Below are 25,789 nucleotides of genomic sequence, written 5' to 3'. Positions count from 1 at the left end.
CTCATTATTTAGACCACGACGTCTTAAATAAATTGACGATTGTTTTGCGACCATTACTGATTGATTATTTTGCAACTTTAATCATGATTTTATGCTTTTGCTTGCGCACTCCGCACGAGACAATCGTCATTCGAATACGTTACTCAAGAACTTAGGTAAATTTTAAAGTTATTGAACATAGCGACCAGTCCTTACTTCGCTTCGGGAACGTTTATTATTTATTATGAAGATAAGATCGCAGTTTTTTTCCTAATCCCGTTAATTTTTGGGTAATTCACACTATATCTTTATAAATTATAGCCTATGGATTATTCTGATGTGTAAGCTATATTATTGTCAAGTTTCATCAAAATCCATCCAGTACCTAGTTTTTGCGTGAAAGAGTGACATCCATACATTCTTACAAGCGTAAGCGTAATTCTTCTTCGGCGTTTATAATATTAGTATATTAGTATTTTGTACTATTCTTTATGTATTATTTATCTTTAGAAGCGTACATACGTACATTGCAAGAAAAAAATATGTATAGATAAGATAATTTGGATGAACCTGTCTGTCTATCAAATCATTAACACAGTTAGGCATGCGAGATCTTTGACGACCTGCTTCTAAGCTTATAGTTTGATCATCACCCAAAATAAATTGTATCGATTTAAGCAGAACTATTTATACCAGCGTTCTCACTCATTGACCGTAGTTTGAACATAATAGTTGACACAGATATTAAGAATAATTTTATGAGTAATGTTTTCTGTTTTTTTTTGTTTGTTTTATTCGCATTTTAAAAAAAACATACTAATCTCTACAAACGGCTACTAAATTATTATTATTTGAAAAAGTGTGGGTAAATCGTACTTAATTGTTTTTCTTAACTATAGCTTAGAAAGCCATTGAAATAATTTTGTTCAAAAGAATTTTGTTCAAGAAAAACTAATATCAAATAAGTTCGTGTTTTTCTCGGTGAGTACACGAGCTTTCCTTAGCTCAAAAGCGTACAATATTAATCCCACAATCTAATTAGAGACAAGTGTATATTATAAAGTGTTTAAAATACTCTTAAACTTTTTTGTTTATTTTGTCCCGTGTCTATCAAAGTTGTTATAAAACTTGAGAACTTGTCTGTCCACGAATGAGCATTAATATGCAAAGCTTATAAAAATAAAACAAACACATTTGTGATTTCATTAAAAAGCAATGATTGATTTCAGCAATGAATATTATAACGAATCGCATTCTTAAGGGTTTTGTTATAAAACAAAACTGCTAAATTATTTCTCGACGTGCGTTTTAAATCGATAAATAAGAGATTATTGAAATTAATCAGAAAATCGTCTTAATGCTTCGTCAAACAGAACGCGTACTTAGAGCTGCGTTTTAACGTCGCGCTCTTTTCATGTCACACAAATTGACTAGATGAGCCTAACGTTCCTTGACGCAACGTAACGCCAAATCATAGTGCATCTCTATAGCAGTCTGAAAATTTAAAAATATTAAGATATCGAGTGATTCACATGTGACATTGTATAACCATAAGTATTTTCTAACTAATTCTATAAATTTTTCAGTATTTCCAGTATTTTAATACACATATACTCGGACGCTAAAATAAAATTTGTAAAAAATTACTAGTCAATTTGTGTGACTTGTAAAGAGCGCGACGTTAAAACGCGACGCTACAACGCTATTCCGCAGCGCTAATTACGCGTTCTGTTTGACGAAGCCTTTAATCGTTTGAGAACTCGAAATCGTTGAGTCAGTATAACGGTTACCATCCGTCAAGACGGTCAACGTTATTCGCACGACCATCCAATTAAACGCCTTTTGAGATTGTGGAAATCTCGTAAAAATTTCTTTTCACTAATTAATTTATTGGCGGTGGAGCGTTTTGTAAGACCGCTCGGATTGGCACCGCAGGACCGAATGTTTGTCCCACGAAGCAGTCATGCGTTCTGGCTCGAAGGTTGAACAGCAGTTATGCAAAAGAACATCTGTGCAATAAAGCTTACTATAAAGTCAATGATTATCTAGAAGATTGCACAAAGCGGGAATGAGTTGCTCGCTCCGGGCATTTCAATATTGCAATAATTGTTATGTTATAATACACATTATAAAAATGAATATTTAAAAAAAAAACTAATCATTTTTTTTTTATCTAATATAAAAAAAAAGACATGCCCGCTGAGTTTCTTGCCAATCCTTATAAGGACGGAGGTTAGTTTTTGTGAATTGGCGGTAGTACTTTTGACGTTCAACAAGTATGTACTTTCATTGACGTTGAATAAAAATTTTTTTGATTTGATTTGATTTGATTTGATTCAATTAAAACTTCCAACTCATGTCTCAAGATGACGGCGTTCGCGTGATGTCTATGAGCTCTAGTGACCACTAAACGCCAGTGTGCTTAGTGCAAGCTTTCCTTCGTTTGCCCCTAAGGGCGTTATTTCAACTCCATACAAATTTGAGTTAGCTTTTACGCGATCGAAAAGTTAAAAAGCTCGCACTAAGCACACAGCTATGAAAATACAATATTGTTTACCAGCAGCCACTTAGCTTATTTGGAATTGATAATGAACTAGCGTTACCTTAATGACTGAAATAACATATATACCTACATAGGTTTGTTTTTTTTATTTTTTATTTCCTGGATTGTTGGACGAGCTCACAGCCCACCTGGTGTTAAGTGGTTACTGGAACCCATAGACATCTACAACGTAAATGCGCCACACACCTTGAGATATAAGTTCTAAGGTCTCAGTATAGTTACAACGGCTGCCCCACCCTTCAAACCGAAACGCATTACTGCTTCACGGCAGAAATAGACCGGGCGGTGGTACCTACCCGTACGGACTCACAAGAGGTCCTACCACCAGTAATTACGCAAATTATAATTTTGCGGGTTTGCTTTTATTACACGATGTTATTCCTTTACCGTGGAAGTCAATCGTGAACAACTGTTAAGTACGTATTTCATTAGAAAAATTGGTACCCGCCTGCGGGATTCGAACACCGTTGCATCGCTATATACGAAGCACCGGACTTCTTATCCTTTAGGCCACGACGACATATATATGCACGTGTATATATATATGCACTTTTTCATTATTATTTTTTGTTTGTTGCAGTCGCTGGATGGGTTCGCGTTGTCAGTGGCAGCCGATGGCAGATTCTTGTACATATCCGAAACTGTCTCTATATATTTAGGATTATCACAAGTGAGTATTGAATCGGAAGTATTGGAAGCTTAGAAAGAACATTCAGTGCATTGTCCTATTTGTATTGAAATATTGCAGATTTAACAACACTACAATCGTAAATTGAAACGGCAAGTGTGACTATTTACCGTCTAGCGGGCCGTATGCTTGGTTGTCTACAAACACATTTTTTTTTAAATCGTCTAAATTTGATTACGTCTGTGGCGTCGCATTGTCTTTATTTTTAAATCTATGCACCAATAGTAATTAAAGTCTTAAATCAAGCCTTGTGAGATCTTGATACGGAAGGCAAAAAACTTTCCCTACAAGAATTTCAAATCGAATTCCTGTTACTTTATACTAAAACTAGCCGTACTCGCCCGCTTTGCTGGGCATTTAAAATTAAAATTATTATTTATTGTCATTATTATTAGGGAGTCCAACATTCGTATAAATATTAGCCTATCCATTAAGCACATGTATTTTCTACATGGATACCAAGTTTCAAGTCAATCGGATCCATGGTTCAGTAGTTATAACGGAACATCCCTAAAAACCATTGTAGATTTATATATTAGTAGGTATAGATTAGACGAAGACTGATGACAGTTCATAGTTGTAGCATTAAATCGTATTTGAAAATTGCTAACGGTTTTTGTCGTTCAAAAAAAGAATCGCTCAGAAATATTAAAAAGTTCCGATGAAGGTTCACAGTTGGAGCATTAAATAATTTCTGAAAATTGCGAACAGTTTTTGTCGTTTAGTAAAAAAATCGCCCAAGAAATGTTAATAAAACTGAAATTTTCAACCGAAACTTTTCAAAAACAGAAAGTGAAAGAGAGTTAAGCTTTCGGTACATAGGCTTTATAGTCGAGTAGATCTGACTCCGGCGGCGCTGGAAAGACATCCGGTGTTATCTGAGATACCAAGATGTGAGATAACGTTGACACGTGTTTTGATATTATGTCTCGAACGTGGCTCTACTTTTGTTTCTCGATTTTTTTTTACGGTTCCACGAACCTTTGCTTCAATCTGATGAATTCATTTAAACATTTTATAGTTCTGAATTCTTATTGACTTTTTTAGTTTATGAAAAGAACAAAATAAAGTATTTTTATTTAATATGACAATAATATTTCGAAACACTGCACGATTTTAATAATAAAGCTGTTTCTACTGTCAAAAATAAAATAGCAACGTTACCAAAATAAGTTAAATAAACGTTACGAAATTAAAAGGATCTCAACGGGAAGTAACGAAAACCGAGAAAATTCCAACATGGCTGCAGGCTTCGGGGGTGGTGCGAGCGAGACAGACCGAAAGGGGGAAAGGGACGATAAAGATGCTTGTCACGTACTGGACAAGCGCGAGCGTGCTCCACATCCTAATGCCTCGGAGTCTCACGCACACGTACACAATACAACGTCGTAACACCTTTCACACATGTTCAAAATAAGTCTTCAGACACATAAAATACATAAACTTCCTGGTAAATAAGCAGGTCCTTATGAGTTCGTGTTCGCCGATATTGAATTCTGTTTTTGCGGGGCGGTTGGCTGTATTTGGTGAGCGAGGGCTCTTGTCTTCCTATCTTGAAACGAAAATTATACATCCTTCTTACCCCAGTCCCATTTTAAGTCTTATAATCAATCAAATAAGAACATTTTGACTGTGACATATTTTACTATTGACCATACAGCACAGGTGATATAGTTTCTCAGCATCAATCATTGAAGCAAAATTTATTAAACAAGTTTTTTTACCTATTCGTTCGTAGCCTAGGGGGCTATTGCAGCTAAGTTCGGACGGGTAGGTGAGCTCACGGGCTAGAGAATTTGCTAACATTAGCCTTAAGCAAGAGCGGTGCTTCGCTGAATCGACCACCGGATCGGAACTGCGACCCACTGAGAAGATCCGACGAGAAACGCAGTGGGTTGTATCTATAAGCTAGGTTGAATGTCGACAGCTTCGTTGTGACGAGCTCGTCGAGAAAGATAAGCAGTGCTTGTAGAGCTTCAAAGCATTGAGCTATACAAGACACAGGAATACTGTGGAATCTTCCGCTTTGCAAATATTATCTATGAGAACTATGAAAGATTATTCCTAACACATAATTTCCATGCTTATCGTAAAGTCTGAATGACCAATCGGCGAATTGGTAAACACCATAAAATCCACGGGATGTTTCCGAGAAACGACCACCTCAACTTTACCATTGTCTCATAGTGTATTCACATGCAACGGCTGACTACGGATACACGGACCTTGAATGAGTAATGAGGTCCCACAATTATATTTGATAAATTTATAGACGCATTTGCATACCGTGAAAGGGACAATGTGAAAGTACTATTTGCATATTACTTTTGTCATATCTTTGATTGATACATTCGATTATGTTTCCACGAAGCTCTACAACTACATCTGTGGCTTCGAAGAATTTAATTTGTATAATGTTTAACATTTTTCATTGTTTTCCCTAACGTTAAACACGACCGAATTCATAATTTCATTATTCGCATTACCCATTGCTTTCTCATTATCTTTTGAATCTCTAACATGCTTTGGCTCATGCTGAACAATGTTGGTATTAAAATAATAATTTTGCTCTTTCTCCGGTTCTTCCTCGTTAGACGGAAGGCGTGTGTCTATGAAGCCACCTGCAAAGCGATGAGCGATAAAACCATATTCATTCATAACGACGGTAGTGTACGTGACGTTTTGGTCATTCAGAATTGCTTCGTCTTTCGTTTTGGGAGATTTGTTTTTTTATTGTACCATTAAGAGAGTCTCGTTAGGTACCACGTAATACTGGTTCATTTTATTATGTTCCATTGTTTCGACGAGATCGAGAAATTTGATAATTTCAGGAAGAAGATGCTTTTTGGTTATTACCGTTTTTAGAATCAAAATTATATTATGATGACTTGTATGTTTCATAATTCGAACAAACGATCTTCAAGTCACCCTGGTCGTACTATTGGGGGGTGTTTACTATTGGAGGGAAAAATATTCAGATTAATAGAATAATAGTTATCGGGGACAGATCAGACACGGTTATTTGGCCCCAAATTAGGATTCCTTGAACTATGGGAAAATCAGAAAGTGAGATACATACTTAAATAAGGTTAAATATACTACCTATAAATATAGATAATAAACACCCGGATAATGAGTAGATTACCCACATATATAGATATTAAACACCCGGACAATGAGCAAAGAAACCTGTTCACAACTTAGACCCTAAGCCCAGCAATCTGGCACTAGCTCGGGAAGTAATTACTACATCATCAAGACAATCAAAATAATAAATGTAGATTTTAAGAAAGACCCCATTTATAAAAAAACTTATTTTTCGTCCATAGGTAGAAATGACCGGTAGCAGTATATTCGACTATGTTCACCAAGCTGATCATGCTGAGATTGCTGAGCAGTTAGGGTTATCATTGGCCGGGAGATCGGGAGGTGCGGGACTTAACAGTCCCGCGTCCGGGAGCGAAGAAGGAAGTCAACATGGCACAAACAACCCTGATGGTGAGATATTTTTCAAGCCCACTACTTACAAAACCGTTCTTTTTTATTGCTTAGATGGGTGGATGAGCTCACAGCCACCTGGTATTAAATGGTTACTGGAGCCCATAGACATATATGTCGTAAATTCGCCACCCACCTTGAGATATAAGTTCTAAGGTCTCAAGTATAGTTACAACGGCTGCCCCACCCTTCAAACCGAAACGCAACTTCACGACAGAAATAGGCAGGGTGGTTGTACCTACCCGTGCGGACTCACAAGAGGTCCTACCAGCATGTATACATAATAATATACTAAGTTTATATGCGCGAAGAATCAGGCAGTTTTATGTTTGCAGTTGATTGTGTATGGCACGCACTTAAAAAACTACGAACCGTTTCAACTGTTTAAGCACTTTAAGCAAACAAAAAACGTCCAAAACACAGCTGAAAACAGTAATTCGACTTACTAACACCGTTACTTTTTCTGTCTAAACGAGTGTCACATTTAGAGAGGCCACAATGAAAAATACAAGAGCTTCAAGTCCGCGTTTCTTCCCAACAACAAAAAACTCCCCATTCAGAATTCAATTAAACTTTACGTATTTCGGAGGCCGTTGCACCCATTTCAATCAGCGACAATACCGATCCAGAAATTTCACTCAATCTGAATTGTCCAGTGCCGCCGATAATAACTTGTAAACCGATTCAAAATTAGATTACCGAGTCTTCACGGCGCGTTGGGAACTTATGAAACGGTCTATGGGGTGTCAGCACGCATCTTTGTCCAACAAATTAATATTTAAGTTCTATGGGAATTTTTTGAGGTGGCCATTTGATCGTAGCGCCGTCGCGACCTTCGCCTGTGCTGCAACGGCGACGTTGAGAAATCAAAGTCCATTAGTTTGTTCACCTAACTTTTAATGAATTGGGCGCTGGCTTCAATTAGCCGTCGGAATAAGCAAAAAACGCATTCGTATAATAATTTTTACTGTCAATCGTTGTTCCCGCTTCGCTGCATTCAAGAGCGTTTTTTTTTACGCGCCTCCGATTAGTTCTCTCGAAAAACTGTGTTAAAGTACACGCGGTTCGAATTCTAAGCGTTTTCTACAAATTGCTTTATATAAATTGCACATTCCATTGGCGAAGCCACACGGAACTCGCATCTTAATTCGTGACACGCGAATAAGTTGGTCAATTTGTATTTGTTGACCTGCAATCGAATCACTAGTTAATCTTGAATAAATCGCATTCCTAAATGTGTACTTACCGCCTTTACTGGTGGTAGGACCTCTTGTGAGTCCGCACGGGTAGGTACCACCACCCCGCCTATTTCTGCCGTGAAGCAGTAATGCATTTCGGTTTGAAGGGCGGGGCAGCCGATGTAACTATACTGAGACTTTAGAACTTATATCTCAAGATGAGTGGCGCATTTACGTTGTAGATGTCTATGGGGTCCAGTAACCACTTAACACCAAGGCTGTGAGCTCGTCCATCCATCTAAACAAATAAAAAAATAAAAAAAAAATACCTAAACTTTGCTTTTTTAATTAAAAACTCATAATGAACTATTTAAACATACTCGTAATAATAACGACCGTGAAGTTGATTTTGACCAAGCTCTTACGAACTATTCTAAATTTTAATTTACTAACGAAAATCGAAGGGCTGAAATCGATTCCAATTTGATCGGTACAGTAATGTTATCGATAAAAAATCAATCAGGATTCGGGCAGTTTGACAGTCTGGTATTGTGATTTGACGGGCGTGGTGAAACGCAGTCACAGAATAGAGGCCCGTAGAGAAATGAACATATTGTCACTAGATAGCCGTGGTGTTGTGGCTCTGATTTCGTGTGATGATGTCAGTAAGCTGATAGGTGGCAGTGGTTCTAAAATTTCGATATGAAAGCTGTACGATGTTGAGCGATATGTTTGTCGTCTTATAAATATTTTATTATAAAAACTGTGAGCTACAGATGACACGAGGATTCATTCGGATTTCAATAGAAATTATGAAACATAATGATGTAAATAAGTATTACTTCATTTTACTTCAAGAGTATACGTACGTATTTACAATGGTAGCATTATAATTCAAAAGAAAATGCTCCAAACAAACTTCACTTTAATTCGGAGATGATATTTAAATTTGGTACCCGGGTTGTTATTTTTTTATTATTTTAAATCCTACAAAGTTTCAACGTATTTTAAATAAGACTATTCCAATTTATTACTATTATTTATTATGTTAATATTTGTGTAATCCGAACAATTTGCTGTGTTTTATTGTGTGAGTAACGTGAATGACTAAGCGTGTACTCATTTTATGTGAGATTATTTTAACGAGAAATTTGTTTTAACACGATCATATTACGTACAATTAGACAATCTGTTACAGTTATTTTATTTGACGTTTTACGAACTTCCAGGTAAAATAAATCCTAGTTGCCCACTGACCAGATCTTCTCAGTGGGTTGCGATTTCGATTCGGTGGTAGATACTGCGAAGCAGTGCTCTTGCTAGGGTTAGTGTTAGCAAATTCTCTCAGGTTGAGCCCGTGAGCTCACCTACCCGTCTGGGCTTAGCTGGTATCTCCCCTTAGACTACCAGCAAATAGGTAGAGGAAAAAAGTCCTAGCTAGCATAGTCACGTCCATTAAGATACAACATGGAGTTTTAGCTGTAATCGTACCTATTTGGCGAATTGGGTGAACGTTAACGATAGGCGATATAAGCAATAGGAAATTAACTGCAATTAATTTTAGTTCATCCTCGCTTAGCTGATTTGTCGGTCCGTCAATTGCGATACAGTTTTGGAAGTTTACATAAGTTTCCAAATAATGTACCTATACGATATATTACGTACGTGATAATTAAAAAAATATCGAAGCGAAAATACTTCTATAAACTAACTAAGATTAAAATATCTGTAGATTAACTCAATTTTCGTGCTTAGTACAGAGACGTATTTTGTATTATCATAACTTATAGCCCACTGTGAAAGATTAATGGTTAATACAGTAGCAAACGAATCGAGATATCTAGGATACATAGCGGTGAATTAAGTGAGTTGCCGAATCATTGTTATATTTCGACCTTTTTGTGAATAACTGAACAACCACAATGATAGATTGATCGAGTTCGAAATAAATGGAATGATATCCATTAGGTGCTCAGATGGAATAATTTAAAAAAGGTCTAAAAAGTTTAAAAATATATTTTTATAAAAATAAAATACGAAAAAAATTACAGGATTTGAGAGCCGCTGGAATTTTCTCAGAAACTAAAATTTAAGTTGCATGGAATCAATTAAACCGTGGTTTCGAGACTTGGTCCCAACGGTCGGACTGCATGAATCTTTTAATTAGTTTCCTACTCAATCAATCGGGTCCGGAGACTCAGTGATTTCGGTTTCAATAGGTGGCTCGAAAATTTCGGCTTATCGCAGAGAGGATAATGGAACTGTAAACCGGCAGCAAGATTTTTCTTTAAATAATAACATTAAATTTAAATTTAGAACCGAATTGCCCATAGCGGGCAAAATATTTGCCCATAGCGGGCATGGAAGGCTTCCATACCCGCTATGGGCAAATATTTTTAATATAAAAAAATATGCCTGCTCTGGTTTGATTTGACTCGAATCTCGAGATTAGAGTGACCAATCGTTAGACCAATAAAGCGATCAATAATTGATTTTACCATATAATATTTAAATAGCAGCTCTTGATCATTAAATGACTAGAACTCTTCATAATACATCGAAATCTTTGTAAATAATCAACAACTCTAATCATTAAATTAGAATTTAATTTAGTGTTCAGTGGTTTCATTGTGCCCCTTTCATTGACAGTCTTTTTTCCGTACCTATTCGCCGGTAGCCTAATGGGCTAGTCTAGCTACCCTGTTTCTGGTAAGTGAGCTCACGGGGCTCAATCTGAGAGAATGTGCTAACACTGACCCTATCAAGAGCTTTGAAGAGTCTACCACCGGGTCAAAATGGACTTTTTTATTTTTTTTATTGCTTAGATCGCTGGATAAGCTCACAGCCCACTTAGTGTTAAATGGTTACTGGTGCCCATAGACATCTACAACGTAAATGCGCCACTCACCTTGAGATATAAGTTCTAAGGTCTCAGTATAGTTACAACGGCTACCCCACCCTTCAAACCGAAACGCATTATTGCTTTACGGCAGAAATGGGCGGGGTGGTGGTACCTACTCGTGCGGATTCACAAGAGGTCCTACCACCAGTAAAAACTGCCTGCCTAATTGACAGCAGGTCCTATGCTCGTCTGCCTACAAAGGCAATATAAAATGACGATTGTAACCTTTAATCCCTTGTTTTTAACAGTGTCATCGCAAATGAGCCTCGCAGCTAGTGGCTCTCTATATCGGGGAATGGATCGGGCTTTCTGTGTCCGCATGAAGAGCACCCTCACAAAACGCGGATGCCATTTCAAATCATCAGGATACAGGGTAAGAGGAACACGAAAGATCTTATTAAGGTGCAATCTTCACGCAATTCAAACATTCGTACCAAATAAACAACGTTGCTAAATTTTTAGTTATTTTACTGTTGTTCGGTGTTTTTGGCGCTATTTAGCCACGCGTGCATGATGTCTCCACGTAGGTACGACTATGAAAACTTGATGACATTTCACTTGTTATCTTTACGATCAAAATGAGAAATGAGCGGTCGCTGAATTTTCATTTTCGATTTAGGTCGGAAGATACAAGGACGGTGAGTCTGCGTCTTACGGAGAGAATGGTAATTGGCGGGTAGGTATCACTCATGCAGACAAGAAATCCTATATTTTTTTATTTTGTGTTCAATTTATATGTAACTAGTGGTCCCGCAGTTGTCGAACTTCGACTATAATTAATTGAAATCATAAGTTTGAACATTATTATGGTTCTATTGTCAAAGACAATAAATTATATTTCTATAGTGACAGATTTCGCCAAGAAAGATAAACAATATTAACTTATTCTCAATTTGACTACAGACTTTAAGCAATAGGTAACAAAAGTTTGACAATAAACAAAGACTATATGTGTGTGTGTCAAATACATGGTAGTGTGTGTAATGTTTTCTTTATTGATTTAATGTATTTTTAATGCATGATTTGAAAAAAAAAAATATTAGCATTCTGCACTTCTTCTCTATATTCTCTATAAGCGTGGGAAATTTCATACTCCTCCGTCCGCGCAATTTTCGTAAAAAGGGGTACAACGTTTTTGCTGTATGTATTAATATATACCTAGATTATCTTTATTTGTGTTAGTGTTTAATTTTTTCAAAAACAAAAAAGGTACTCCAGGAAAGCTGCCTATTTTATAAGTCGTTCAAACGAAAATGAATTTGCGTGATTTAGGCGATTTTCCGTCGTTTATCTACTCGGAGAATCCTTTCTCAACGTTTTATTGCCGGTTACATTATAATAAATGGACCGGTTGTACTTTATCCGTCTTAGATCACAAATATTATTGGTTAGAATTATTGTGTAGCCTGGGGTGCCCCAAGGCGTCGTTATAGCGCCCCATAATTTTTGCCTTAACTCCGTGTTAGGTCATAAAACGTGATTATATCACAAGCGACTTGCGAATACCGCGAGGAGACCGTAAGATTGTCCGTAAATTGTTTTCTAGGATGTACGTAAATGCTCTTTTTATTTCGGTATCACTTTCACGGCCATAACTTTTTTTTTGTTGGGGAGCGACATTATTGTTTCAGAACGTTTGCTTTATGAACTGATAAATGTATTGGCGTTACCATTTGTTGTCGTTTGGTTCATAATTTTGCGGTAATCTTCATCTTAATGGCTCATGCGGTAACTCGGGTTTCGTTGGAGCAATTAATGCAGTTCGTTTATCACGTCGCGTGGTTTGAACGCTTCGAGCAACCGTTTCATTGGTTTAATTGGCAAATTAGTTGTACAATCTCCGATTACCCGGTAATTATGGTACCTACGTGGCCTAACTGTGTAACACATACAGCACACGAAGTTTGCTATGATAAAATATAATTTCATTTGGCTTTCTGAGGATCACGTTTCGTATTCAAAAAGTTGTTACAAGCTCGCGTTCTTCTGCCAATTTATTATTTCATCTAGAAGTTTTAATGATACAAAATATCTTATACCTTTAAACGAGCAATTCTTGTATATGTATATATATATAATCTGAATCTCGGAAACGGCTCCAACGTTTTTTATAAAATTTAATATACAGGTGATTTCGGGGGCGATAAATCGATCTAGCTACGAATTATTTTCAGAAAATGTTGTTTTATTCGTGTTTTCAATAATCAACTTTATCGATAATCAACTTTATGACTCTTCCCGACATATATTGGTGAATAATAATACTATTAAGCTATTTCAGCAGATGGCGTTGTTAAGCCACCCGAAGCCAATGAGTGTTTGGTTTAAGGTTAGACCAAGAAAATGAATTGTTTATTTATATTATTTGTGTCTTTTTCATATAAAATATAAAAAAAATACCGAGCGAAGCGGTCATCGTCTAGTGTATGTATGATGTTTAGACGTAAAAATTCTAATGAACTCGTCTGATGCGATTGAATGAGTAAGGATGCTTTAACGTTTCTTCATTTTCTCTTTTGATTCCAGGTGGTTCTCATGCTGTGTAGACTCCGGCCTCAGTACTCATTCTCGCACAGTCGGAAGTCACCGACAGTCCTACTGGGAATGGTGGCGCTCGCCATAGCACTGCCACCGCCCTCCGTCCACGAGATACGACTAGAATCCGACATGTTTGTGACCAGAATCAACTTTGACTTCCGAATAGCTCATTGCGAACCAAGGTACTAGGATTTTTTAAATATACCTTACTAGCTGACCCGGCAGACTTCGTAGTGCCTCAATCGATAAATAAAATACCTTTTGTATAAAATAAACTTAAAACAACAAACTTTAAACCTTCTCTGGACTTCCACAAATAATTCAAAACGGAACTATAATTAGCCAAATCGGTCCAACCGTTATCGAGTTTTAGCGAGACTAACGAACAGCAATTCATTTTTATATAATAATATATAGATAGCAACATTATGTGTAGGCAGCGGCTTGGCCCTGCCCCTGGCTTTGCTCACGTCCACGAGCGACGGTAACCACTCACCATCAGGTGGACCGTACGCTCGTCTGTCTACATGGGCAATAAAGAAAAAACAATTTCAGAATAATTATACTAAATGGAACTCACCCGTCAATGATGGTTATTGTCATCCACTTTGAAGCGTGAGGTTTATATTTCAGTTTTAATGACTTACGTTGGTCTCATCCTCCAAACTGGAACGCACGATTGGTTCGCGGCCGAAATTGCCTTTTTCCTATTCTCCTGTGCGAGCGTACAATAAGTACTACCACCAGTATATGTCAGGCGATCGCAGGACCTTAGTATAATACTGAGATAAGCTGCTGCTGCTCAGATATGTCCCTTGATCGCCTTTTACAACGCTCAAAGGAAGAGATGTGGTAATGCCATTCGAGAACAACAGATTCTAATTTTACATACATTTTCCAGTAGGGTATCCGAGCTGCTTGGTTACACGGCAGAGGAGTTGACCGGAAAGAACCTCTACACGCTATGTCACGGAGAAGACGCCAACAAACTTAGGAAATGTCACTTAGATTGTAAGTACATTTTTAATATCTACCTATATATATTTTTTTTTATTGCTTAGATGGTTGGACGAGCTCAAAGCCCGCCTGGTGTTAAGTGGTGGTGGTACCTACCCGTGCGGACTCACAAGAGGTCCTCTCCTCCTCGCGTCGTTTCCTCACTGCTGAGGGTCGTGACCATTATAATTCGACATGATTTTACTCCTTGTAATGTCCCGCCAGCGCCTCCGATCATATATTAATAATAAAATCATATAAAAATAAATAAAAAGGAGGTCCTACCACCAGTAAATATATTATATTACCCGACCATGAGAAAACGAAGTTCCATGGAGACGATTCCTCGCTTTTTAATTGGCTTTGAAGGCTAACAAAGTTATCGCTCGACTGACGGTAGGTTGTCGTCGTGGCCTAAAGGATAAGACGTCCGGTGCATTCGTATATAGCGATGCAACGGTGTTCGAATCCCACAGTACCAATATCAGGTACCAATTTCTCCAATGAAATACGTACTTAACAAATGTTCACGATTGGTACACAGTGAAGGAATAACATGTAAAAAAATTAAATCCACAAAATTATAATTTGCGTAATTATTGGTGGTAGGACGCGGGTAAGTACCACCATCCTGCCTATTTTTGCCGTGAAGCAGTAATGCGTTTCGGTTCGAAGGGTGGGGTAGCCGTTATACTGTAAAAACTGAGACTTAGAACTTATGTCTCAAGTTGGGTGGCGGTATTTACGTTGTTGATGTCCATGGGCTCCGGTAACCACTTAACACCATGTGGGCCGTGAGCTCGTCTACCCATCGAAGCAACAAAAAAAGGGTGATCCCCAAGACCGAAGGTACAGTTGAACGATTGTCAAAAAAAAACTAGCACATACACACAATGTACATTTTTAGACTGTGGCACACACACACTTTGTGCCAGTGTAGAGGAACATCTATAAAATCTCAAAATGTACCTATTTAAAGTAAAGTGACTGAGCTACATTCATCCCATTTTTTAACATCTAGATGTTATTTTGTAATTTATCATTATTAACACCTTTTGTAATATATTTTTTCTTAGACCGACCCTTATTAGACCGATAAAACTGCTTCAGTTTTAAGTTTACGAAACTCATTTAAGTCTTACGCGACCAAGAAAACTGTATCTGTATTCAAAACGTCCGAAACATTGTAATGTCAATAACATAGGCGTTATTAAACCGTAAAAGTGCTTTTAATTATATCTACGACTCAAGGAAATCGTGGAAAATTCCGTTTCTTGAATGTAAATCGTTATCACCGATCGTTCTGAATTTAACTTTAGCCTTTGTACATCATCGTTGTACAGCGACGCCTCCCATGACCCAATAATGTCGTGGTGAAATCCTTCTGTCGCAACTATTGATTTGTATTCATTGCGTTTCCTTTAGATATCCATGTCAAGTGGCCTGGCACCTCGAGGCGTATGCGTTACGAGGAAAATTTACGAGTCCGTAATGTTTGGATGTCTGTGGGAATTTATTTTCTTTAAAGTTTTGATTTGGTTCATATTGCTGCCTTCGTTTCTTGAGTTGCTAAAGCTTTTTAAAGAAAATCTATTTACGGGTTGTATGTAACTGAGCTTATACTCATCTAATGTGGTGGGACCTCTTGTGAGTCCGCACGGGTAGGTACCACCACCCCGCCTATTTCTGCCGTGAAGCAGTAAAACGTTTCGGCTTGAAGGGTGGGGCAGCCGTTCTAACTATACTGAGATCTTAGAACTTATATGTCAAGGTGGGTAGCGCATTTATGTTGTAAATGTCTATGGGCTCCAGTAACCACTTAATACCAGATCGGCTGTGAGGTCGTCCACCCAAATAAGCAATATAAAAAAATAGTACACATCTCTGTTGTTTGAATAAAATAATAATGTTTACCTATAAGGATACCCTTTTACAATACTGGCCCTTTGAAACGTAATCTATGTATGGCTGGCAATCATTTCTAAATTCAAATTGTATTTATTTATTGTTTTTTTTTCCCTTCCTATGCTGATAGCCTTGAGAGGCTATTTCAGCTTCACCCTAACGTTTATAGGTGAGCTCACGGGGCTCAACCGGAGAGTTGCTAACACTGACCCTAGCAAGAGCAGTGCTTCGCAGAATCTACCACCGGATCGGAAACGCGACCCACTGAGAAGATCCGGCGAGAAACTCAGTGGGCTGTGTCTATGGGTTAGTTCGCTCGTCGAGCCCTTCGTCGCGAGCGACGGGTTCGACGAGGGCGGTGACCGCTGCTTGTGGTGCCTAAAAGCACCGTTAATGGATCATGTTTATTGATTAGTCTTCTGTTTTCACTATATTCTTATCTCTGTCACCAATATGGACACGATAAAGATACGAGTAATTATGGAATGCGAGTACCGTCGCGGTAGCAATGCCGCACAAACAGCTAGCTAACTACACCAGTGATGTTGTCGTGCACGGAGAGAACGTTACAAACAAACTCACGACTCGTTATTGGTTTTAACGCTACCGACATGGAAATTTTGATCTAAAAAAGATGTGTGGTGTCATGGGACACCGGATAGGAACGAAGTACCTTATTATAAAAATATTAATTTTAAGTTCTATCCGAGGTATAAAGAAAATAATTATTCGGGTATACATTTTTTATTATGATTTTTTTATTGATAAAAAAAACTAAAATACTTTACAAAGTTATCAACTTTATTTTATTCACAATGATTTATAAAAAATATACAATAATAATATACAAAGAAACAGCTATTTATATGAATAATAGAAACCGTCATCACGTAGACTATACATTAGACACTGTATAGCCATCAAAACCCAATTGACCCAAAAACCCAACCCCATTGTCGAAGGAAAACCAAAGTCAAACAACAACGAATTAAAGGCTATAATGGAAACTGACCGTATACTCAATCTATGGCTGAATTAGCAGCAGAAGCTTTCAACGTTAGCATAAAAACAATATTGGTTTATTTATGTTACATTAGCAAGGTATGAGGTGTTACAGGATTATCCATTCTTTCTGGGACACCCTGTATATGAGTGCATATTTTGATATATATTATTATATACATATTTTTTATAAATCAATGACTAACTTTCTATATCTATAAAGATAACCAAACGTTATCTTTATAGGTTAAAAACCTAAAATAGAAATAATTATTAGTTTTTTCTTAATATTTCCTACCTAGTTACTGTGTTAGGTTTCTAAAACATATCTGATGACTTGTTATCACTGAGAAGGTTACTTTTTTTTGCTCTATTTACGAAAAATAGGTGACGAGCGAGTAGATGCACGAAATCGAAGCCCACTGAGTTTCTCGCCGGATCTTCTCAGTGGGTCACGTTTCCGATCCGGTGGTAGATTCTGCCTTCCACGGCTCTTGCTAGGGCCAGCGTTAGCTACACTCGCGGTTGAGCCCCGTGAGCTCACCTACTAGTTAAGGTTACGCTGAAATGGCTTCTCAAGGCTATCAGCATAGGTAGGGAAAAAAAAAGAAATCGAAATAAAAATTAAGAGTATCAATCCAAAGCTATTGATCCCGAATGGGAATTCAATTCACGATTGATTTTAGAAATTAGTACTTCAATCACCATACCCAAAACGAAAATAATTTCAGCGGCGTCTAGGACATTTTTCATATTATGTTCAGACCAAAATCTCAATTCACATATGTAGATATTAAACATCAGTCAGAGATACAATTTAGGTGTGCCGCCGTGCGCCGCGCCGGGCTGGCTCTACGAGACTTTGTGATTTGAATAATAATTTTTATATCATCATTTTTGTTTCCTTTCCCTTAGTAGAGACGTGGGAAATGTCGTTTCTTAATGTCCTTTGAGATTGTTACGAGCTTTATGATGAATATATAAAAAATATATACCTAGTTTCCGTATGTAAATTCTCTTTACTTTTTTTCACAAAAGTAATACCTATAAAAGATTTTCATCCGCTTTGTAAGTTAAATTCTATGTATATTTCAAAGTCCCGTTGTTTTTGTTTAATCTAGCAAATCTTTAGTTACAAATTTTAATGACAGACTGAGTCATTTGTTTACAAAACGTTTCCTACTGTTTTAAATGGCTTTCACGATGCTCTGTACCTCGTCATTGGTCTCGATAGATTCCTAAAGAGGGCCCGTTTTGTATTCTAAGTCTACATCGTCTATAAGGAAAATCGTGTTAACTCCGCGTATGATAAACCGACCTTCGTTTATAAACATAGTCACTGATCCGCTATTGTTGTCCAAACGACTTTGACAATAAGCTCAAAAGGCGACATGAATGGAAGAGCCCATAATCCTGACGTAATAATCCTGTGACCAATCGAACGCATAACAAGATGGCCGACGTTTGTAATGCCAATCACATCGGGGCGTTAACGTCACGCTACCTAGCACCTTACCATTTGATAGCTTTACGAGACCATCAATTTGAATTTAAAATGTACATCTATGTAGATGCCGGTCAAATGTGGACAGTCCTATCTCAGAATACCAATTGCGTGAATTAACATAAAAGTCCGGGTGTGCGTTAGAAAGCGGGTAATTTGGTTACAGCCGTGGACGCGGCTTGGGTACCTGATGGCATTGTTGACGACAAAGAAGACAATGATGATGCGGCGGTTACAATAAAAATCAATGATTACACTCGAAACTTCCGACAATGAGCGAGCACACAGGAATTTTCGCTTCGGTCGTAAAATGTTAAATTTATTGCTTTTTATCGAAACTGGAAACATTTAAATTCGAATTACAAATTAAAAACCAAAATTATTACTAGATACATAGTTTTATTGAGGCATCACAAACATTTAATATTAGGTACCTACGTAAATGTCCTATTAAATTGCCGTTTATGTTCCGACAAGTAAAGTAGCGTTTTTGTATGCGCTTCGTCAATAGAATTTATTTTTGAAACTGTATTGTTTTTGTAGCGTCGAATCGATCAGCTTTCTTGCTCCACAATGATACTGAAGAAAACCAAAACGCATCTCTGTCGATAACAACTCTAGCGCTGCTTCAACAGCCGTCATTACGGATCCTCCCGATCCATTAACGATGCTTTTAGGTACCGCAAGCACCGGTCACCGTCCTCGCCGAACCTGTCGCTTGCGACGAAGGGCTCGCCGAGTAAATGAACCCATAGACACAGCCCACTCAGCTACTCGCCGGATCTTCTCAGTGGGTCGAGTTTCCGATCCTGTGGTAGATTGGCTCTTCCTAGGGCCAGTGTTAGCAGCAACACTCCTGGTTTGAGCTCACCTACACGTCAAGGCGAAGCTGAAATAGCCTCTCAAGGCTATCAGTATAGAAAGCAAAAAAAATCATCAGTAGGAATCTGATAGATAATCCAAATAGCTCTTTCAACGTTTTCCAAAAACCTTATTTAATATATACCTATAAGGTTTTTAATTTGAAAATAAACAAGAGCTTCAACGTAAACAAATAGAAAATGAGCCTTGTTACAAAATCATTTTCACTTTCTGGCTCCGTACCAATTCAGTTTGCATAGTGGATAATTAAAAAAAAAAAAGCTTGCCAATACAATGTGAAAACACGACCAAAAATCGTAATGCTTCTAATGACTCACGTATCACAATACACGTGTTCATCACTATGTCTTTTGTTTTCATAATCAATTGAATATAATGAATGCCTATTCTATATACATTTTTTGTATCTTTGTATCATCGTTGTATTGTTCTAATTGTTTTTAAGGACGAAGGTCGCGGATATTTTTGTTTTCGTTAGTCAATAGGGTTTCTGATTTGTGTGCAGTTTTCGTTAAAGTCTTAGTACATTATTTCATGACAGCCCACTTAGTTTTTCGGCGGATCTTCTCAGTGGGTCGCGTTTACGATCCGGTGGTAGATTCTGCGAAGCACTGCTCTTGTTAGGGCAGTGTTCGCAACACTCCCGGTTTGAGCTCCGTGAACTCACCTACACTTCAAGGGAAGCTAGAATAGCCTCTCAAGGCTATCAGCATGGGCAGGAAAAAAAGCCGCACTTACTATAGCTTTCGAGCTTCGGAATGATGAGGTACCCTCAGTACTGTAACATGTTTTTAAACAAACGTTTTTTAATGGAAGTACTCCACGGCAGGTAGCAACGGTAGCTTTAACACAAGAATCATAGTACCTTCAGTTCGTCTATTTCTATTTGCCATTTAAGTAAATTCTGTAACAACTTCGAAATCCATCTTTACGTCCTTTTATTTATACACATCGTCGAATACATCTGCGTCTAAGTGCAGTTATTATAGACACTTTCATAATAGTTCAGCTTGCATTACTTCTTTTAAATGAAAAGTAATCATTCTAAAATATGTTGAGTGTATATAATTCATTTTATTTATATAGTAAACGATATTTTTTACTACACTGTATCAATAAAAACATGTGTTCAACGAAGCGAAAACTTGACAAGAGCCATGTACAAAATTAAACTAATGACATTTTTTTTTAAAAACCCAAACTAATTTGTGGCAACAATTATAGTGAAAAATTGCGGTAAATTAGACGTCTTTTGAAAATGGAATACGTTTCAATGGAGTGTTAATAATTTGATACACAATTAAAACGTTTTTTAATAAAATTAGGGAAACTGTGTTTATTTATATGTATTATAGACGATACGCGTTTACTCTTGTTTTTTAGTGATATTAAAAGGCTATTAAATTAGCTGTTATCATTGACGATATATTTATGTATCTACATACCTAAACATATTTTACTGGTGGTAGGACCTCTTATGAGTCCGCACGGGTAGGTGGCACCACCACCCTGCCTATTTCTGCCGTGAAGCAGTATAGCGTTTCGGTTTGAAGGGTGGGGCAGTTCTCATAGTTAATGCTGACCATATTGTAAATCCCCTAATGGTGTGGGATTTTTTGTGTTGATAATTTTTGGATTAGGCGCGGGGCTGGTAGTATTCGTTGTTTCCAGCTACATGGCTAATCCAGTAGTCCTCAATTGACCCTGGAAAACCTGTATTTTACATCACTTGATCAGGGGAACTTTTGCGCAATTTTCACTCTTCTCTCTTTGTCTCCCATTAGTTGGGTTCGTCACAGCGAATTTTTCTATTCCATTCTCTTATATCAGCCGTCATCCTCACTCCTCTCTTTCTCATATCGTCATTCACACACTCCATCCATGTCTTCTTCGGTCGACCTCTTCCCCCTCTACCTTGCACTACCGTTTCCATACATCTCCTAGTCACATGCATCTTCTCTCTACGCATCACATGTCGATACCACGCTAACCGTCCGCTCTTTAATTTGTCAATCACCGGGGCGGGGGGCTACTTTGTCATAAAAATTGTTTCAATTTAAAAGCGACAAAGATATTATTTTAGTCTTTAGTTACTCCTTATATCATCAGCTACCTATCAATGAAAGTCTCGTCAAAATCGGTCCAGTAGTTCCAGAGATTAGCCGCAACAGACAGACAGACAGACAAAAATAGTAAAATATATTATTTTGGTGTATATACCCTATATATATTCATATGCATGTAGTGAAAAGCGGTTATTTCAATATTACAAACAGACACTCCAATTTTATTTATATGTATAGATTTACTACGCCCTCCCCTTCGAGGTTCATTGTCATGCGTTTTCATAGCGATCGATTAACTTAGTTATCATTTTTGTGTTGCAGTAATGAACAAAGGCCAAGTACTGACGCACTACTATAGGATAATGAACAAACTTGGCGGCTACACGTGGATGCAGACCTGCGCTACCGTTGTGTGTTCCTCTAAGAATGCTGAAGAGCAAAATATAATTTGCGTCAACTATGTCATTAGGTAAGGGCGGAACACTGCCTTCTGCTAAATAAGAAATTTGTTCCAACCAATGTTCGTTTTTATTTAACCTGAAACATATATGATATGCTTCTATTTACAGCGGCAGAGAGTACCCCAACACAGTAATGGACTGCTGCCAACTGGAAGAAAGCGTGCAAGGTGTGAAACGAGAGGAAACGACCGGAGATCCCGAAAACGGACCCCCAGACACCGACAACACGGGCGGTCCGCCGCCCACATCCAGGCATCCGGCAGAGAGAACCGAACCTCCAACGAACAGCGAGGCAGCTTCCTCTGCACCGGTCAACGCGTCCGACGTAACGCACCTGACGAGGCTAAACGACGCCCAGCCTCTACCGTTACACACGACCCCGGAGAGAACTTCCCCAATGCCCGCTAGAAGACTGAAAAAACGAAAACAAACAACCGACTGCGACGAGGACGAGGACGAGAGACGGAAATCCGCCTCCAATCCAGCAGCTACAATTTCACCAGCAGACCGCGACATGACCAAAACAGCCAACTTAACCATACCTGAAGCAGGAAACGACGCCACCTCGGTCAGAGATCTAGAGAACGCGATGTCGAAGCATCTACCGGCTCTCGACGGAAAAGAAATAGCTCATCGACCGACCGACTTCTCTACGGATGCGTTACTGAAACAGCAGCAGCAGAAGTCGACCATACAATGGATAGGGACCCAAAACCATCATTTGATGAACCGTCAGATACCTACCAACCATCCGTCTTCGACGCCAGCGTCCGCGTTACTGAGGCAACTCTACGCAAACAGAGAGAGCGTTATAAGAAGCAATTTCCTTGGTGACGGCAGAACTGGAGGCTACTACTCGAATGACGGCCAGTCAGGACCGCTGCCAACGCCGCCAGGAAGCGAGGGATCCGGTTATAGCGAACAGTTAGGTCACAAAGGAACGGACATAGGTTCGCTGGCGTACGGAGGATATGCGGAGTACCATTCAGCAATGACGCCGCCCGGTTCAGTTTCGCCGAGAGACAAACAACAATACGCTTTGTCGTACGACAATAGCGCTTATTCGGAAGCGTTAAGGCACTCGTATTTGGGCGAAGCGCCTCTACCGTTGAAGCCTCAAGCGTATTCGGCGGTACCGGGCGCGTTAGATTACGCGTCTCCATTGGACCAATCCCAGTTCTTCCATCCGCCTTCGTCGTTCCATCTGTACCATCCCCAGGCGCACGCGGCCCACCCGACCCACTCCCACCAGCCCGTAGACAAGACAGCGCCCCCTAACACGAACTGGTACTCGACGGGGTCATAGTGTATGCAATAACTTCCGTCGTGTCGATCAAAATTCAAAGTTATTTTGTTATGTTTTGTTTTCCAATGTTGTTTCTGAGGATCGATTATTATTTAAGGCTTACTTTAGAAACAGCTCAATTTATAGGTTGTATATATTGATATTTAAGTCTACTAATATGGTATACGGCTAAAGACTACAAAAAAAATACTCAAACAAACAAAATATCTTCATTCATTTTTCTACTTTTATGATCTATTTTAAATGAATGTGCCAAAACGTTTTAAATTATGCATTTATCGTAAAGAAACAGTAACGCCCAAAGAAGCGTTAAAATATTTTGTAACTTTAAAATGAATAATAATAAATTGTACTCCGGTTTAAATATAACATTTAAACAATTACTTTTAGAATTTTAAAAATGTCAATCATATGAGAGGTATAGTAGTATTTAGTGGGAATCTTTTACTATCAGTTGTGGAGTAAGGAGGACATTCTGTGTATGGAAATAGTAAAGCGGTGTAATTACAAAAATAAAGCCAAAAGTTTTTATAGTCAAATTTTCAATTCGACCCACTTCACTGCGTTTTTAACTGCTATATTCATACCAAACCACTTTCTACGATAGCAATATTTTTGTCGATTTTTAAGTTATAATGTGTTACTATGCTACTTTTACGAAGCTTTTTCAACTTGCCCCGCAATTAAATGTCTTATCATAGTCCTCCTTACTTCTAATATCTTTAACATCAATTTCAGATTTGAACAAAAATTGATAGGAATTATTTTAGGAACATGATAGAAAAAGCAATATTTATTAATGACAGAGACAGTCTACTATGAATGTTAGACTAAGGGATCCCGGCCATGCCTTCCTGTGACAGTCGCTCGCTTAGTCGATTCTGACTAATGTATCATTCGATCAGATTGCATTCTCGGCCGCCAGTATCGTTGTTAAACATGTTTGGTATTTTAAGCATGACATCCGAGAGTATTCTTGCTTTAGACTGTTAAATGTGGAACGATTAGATTTTTTGTAAATTGTGTATAGCATAGATGAATTTTTGAACATGAAAATGACATACCAAAAGAGAAAAAATATCTAGAAGATTTAGCTTGTGAGAAAATGAGATAAAATACTTTCCAGTTTTACAATGCGTGTGAAGCTGTACATTTTCTTAGTATTATTTTATGAACAAACAATAATATATTCTGGAAATATTAAAACGGTATTCATTCAACTAGCTGTAGATATTACAAACGTTTTGGTAATACATTTATTTCACACTGAGCTATAAACGTAGCTTTTGCATATCATTTAAATTTAAGCTTTTTGTAAATTGTTGTATTATAGTTAGTAAACGATCGCACCGGGGTGCGTGTTAAAACTATTTTGTAAATTAATAGTTAAGCGTTATATTTTTTCTTTCGAAATAAGATTTCAATGTAAATATTAGAAGTCCATAGTCTTTAGTTATCAAGGAGAATCGATCTTATTTAATTGTCTACTTTAAAATTTGTTGAAAATAGTTTTTTTTTTTAATATGTCTATTATCACTTATTATTATGTTATTGTGTACTGCAAAACTGTACCTATTTGGTTTCGAATTTGCTCAAAATTAAGCGAAAATTTTAACAGCAACACTGCCCTAATTTTGGAATTAAATTATTTATTGTAAATCACTAGTTTTCACCTTTCGACTGATTTTATTAACGGACTGATTGTTTTTTTTTTTTTGTTTTTTTTTTACCATCGTCAAAAATATTCTGAAAATATGTTTTCAAACTTAGTTTATTTTCAATTTTAGCATCAAAATGAATAACAACTGACATAAAACATGACAAAACATAATTAAATACTCAGCACATTCCGTATTCTACATGCCAAATATGTTTTAGGATGAAATTTGGACAACAAAAAAAGCGCGTTATTTTATTTATATTACGTTTTTTTTTTTTTTTTTGTAAATTTTATTTCTTCGAAACTGTGCAATACGCGTGGATCAATCGTTCGTTTTGTTCAATTAAAATAAGGCTTCGTTATCGTATCGTATTTATAAGGTTAATTCTTAAAAAAAATGTAATAAACTGTAATTATTAAACGAATGGGATAGGCTTGTAATGCAGTTGTCTGTTGTTTTTTTTTAGGAAAAAAAAATCTCTACTTTTTATTTTTTAATCGTGAACAAAAAGAGAAAGTTTTTTTCTCTCTGAATAAATAATTAAGAATTTACAAATGTGTTTCTTTTGTTTCGTAACATGGTACTTACTCGATGATTATTCTTTTGTTTTCTATTATCTCCCTGAATTTCATGAGGAGCTAGTAGTAAATACAAGTTTCA

General features: G+C 37.5%; 1 protein-coding gene across 1 annotated transcript in view; it reads left to right on the top strand.

Annotated features, from left to right (window-relative positions):
* The window catches only part of trh (trachealess), a gene marked incomplete at its 3' end in the record, with an annotated part of 78,739 nt that extends 55,086 nt beyond the window's left edge, over positions 1-23,653 (top strand). The window contains 7 exon segments of the mRNA NM_001043365.1: positions 3,123-3,212; positions 6,560-6,728; positions 11,057-11,181; positions 13,335-13,528; positions 14,248-14,357; positions 22,023-22,170; positions 22,271-23,653. Coding sequence (NP_001036830.1) covers positions 3,123-3,212; positions 6,560-6,728; positions 11,057-11,181; positions 13,335-13,528; positions 14,248-14,357; positions 22,023-22,170; positions 22,271-23,468 — 2,034 coding nt within the window.
* Positions 23,654-25,789: the final 2,136 nt, after the last annotated feature.

This window comes from Bombyx mori, chromosome 7 (assembly GCF_030269925.1).
Source record: "Bombyx mori chromosome 7, ASM3026992v2".
NCBI classification, from domain to species: Eukaryota; Metazoa; Arthropoda; class Insecta; order Lepidoptera; family Bombycidae; genus Bombyx; species Bombyx mori.
This window is presented reverse-complemented; position numbering and strand designations above follow the sequence as displayed.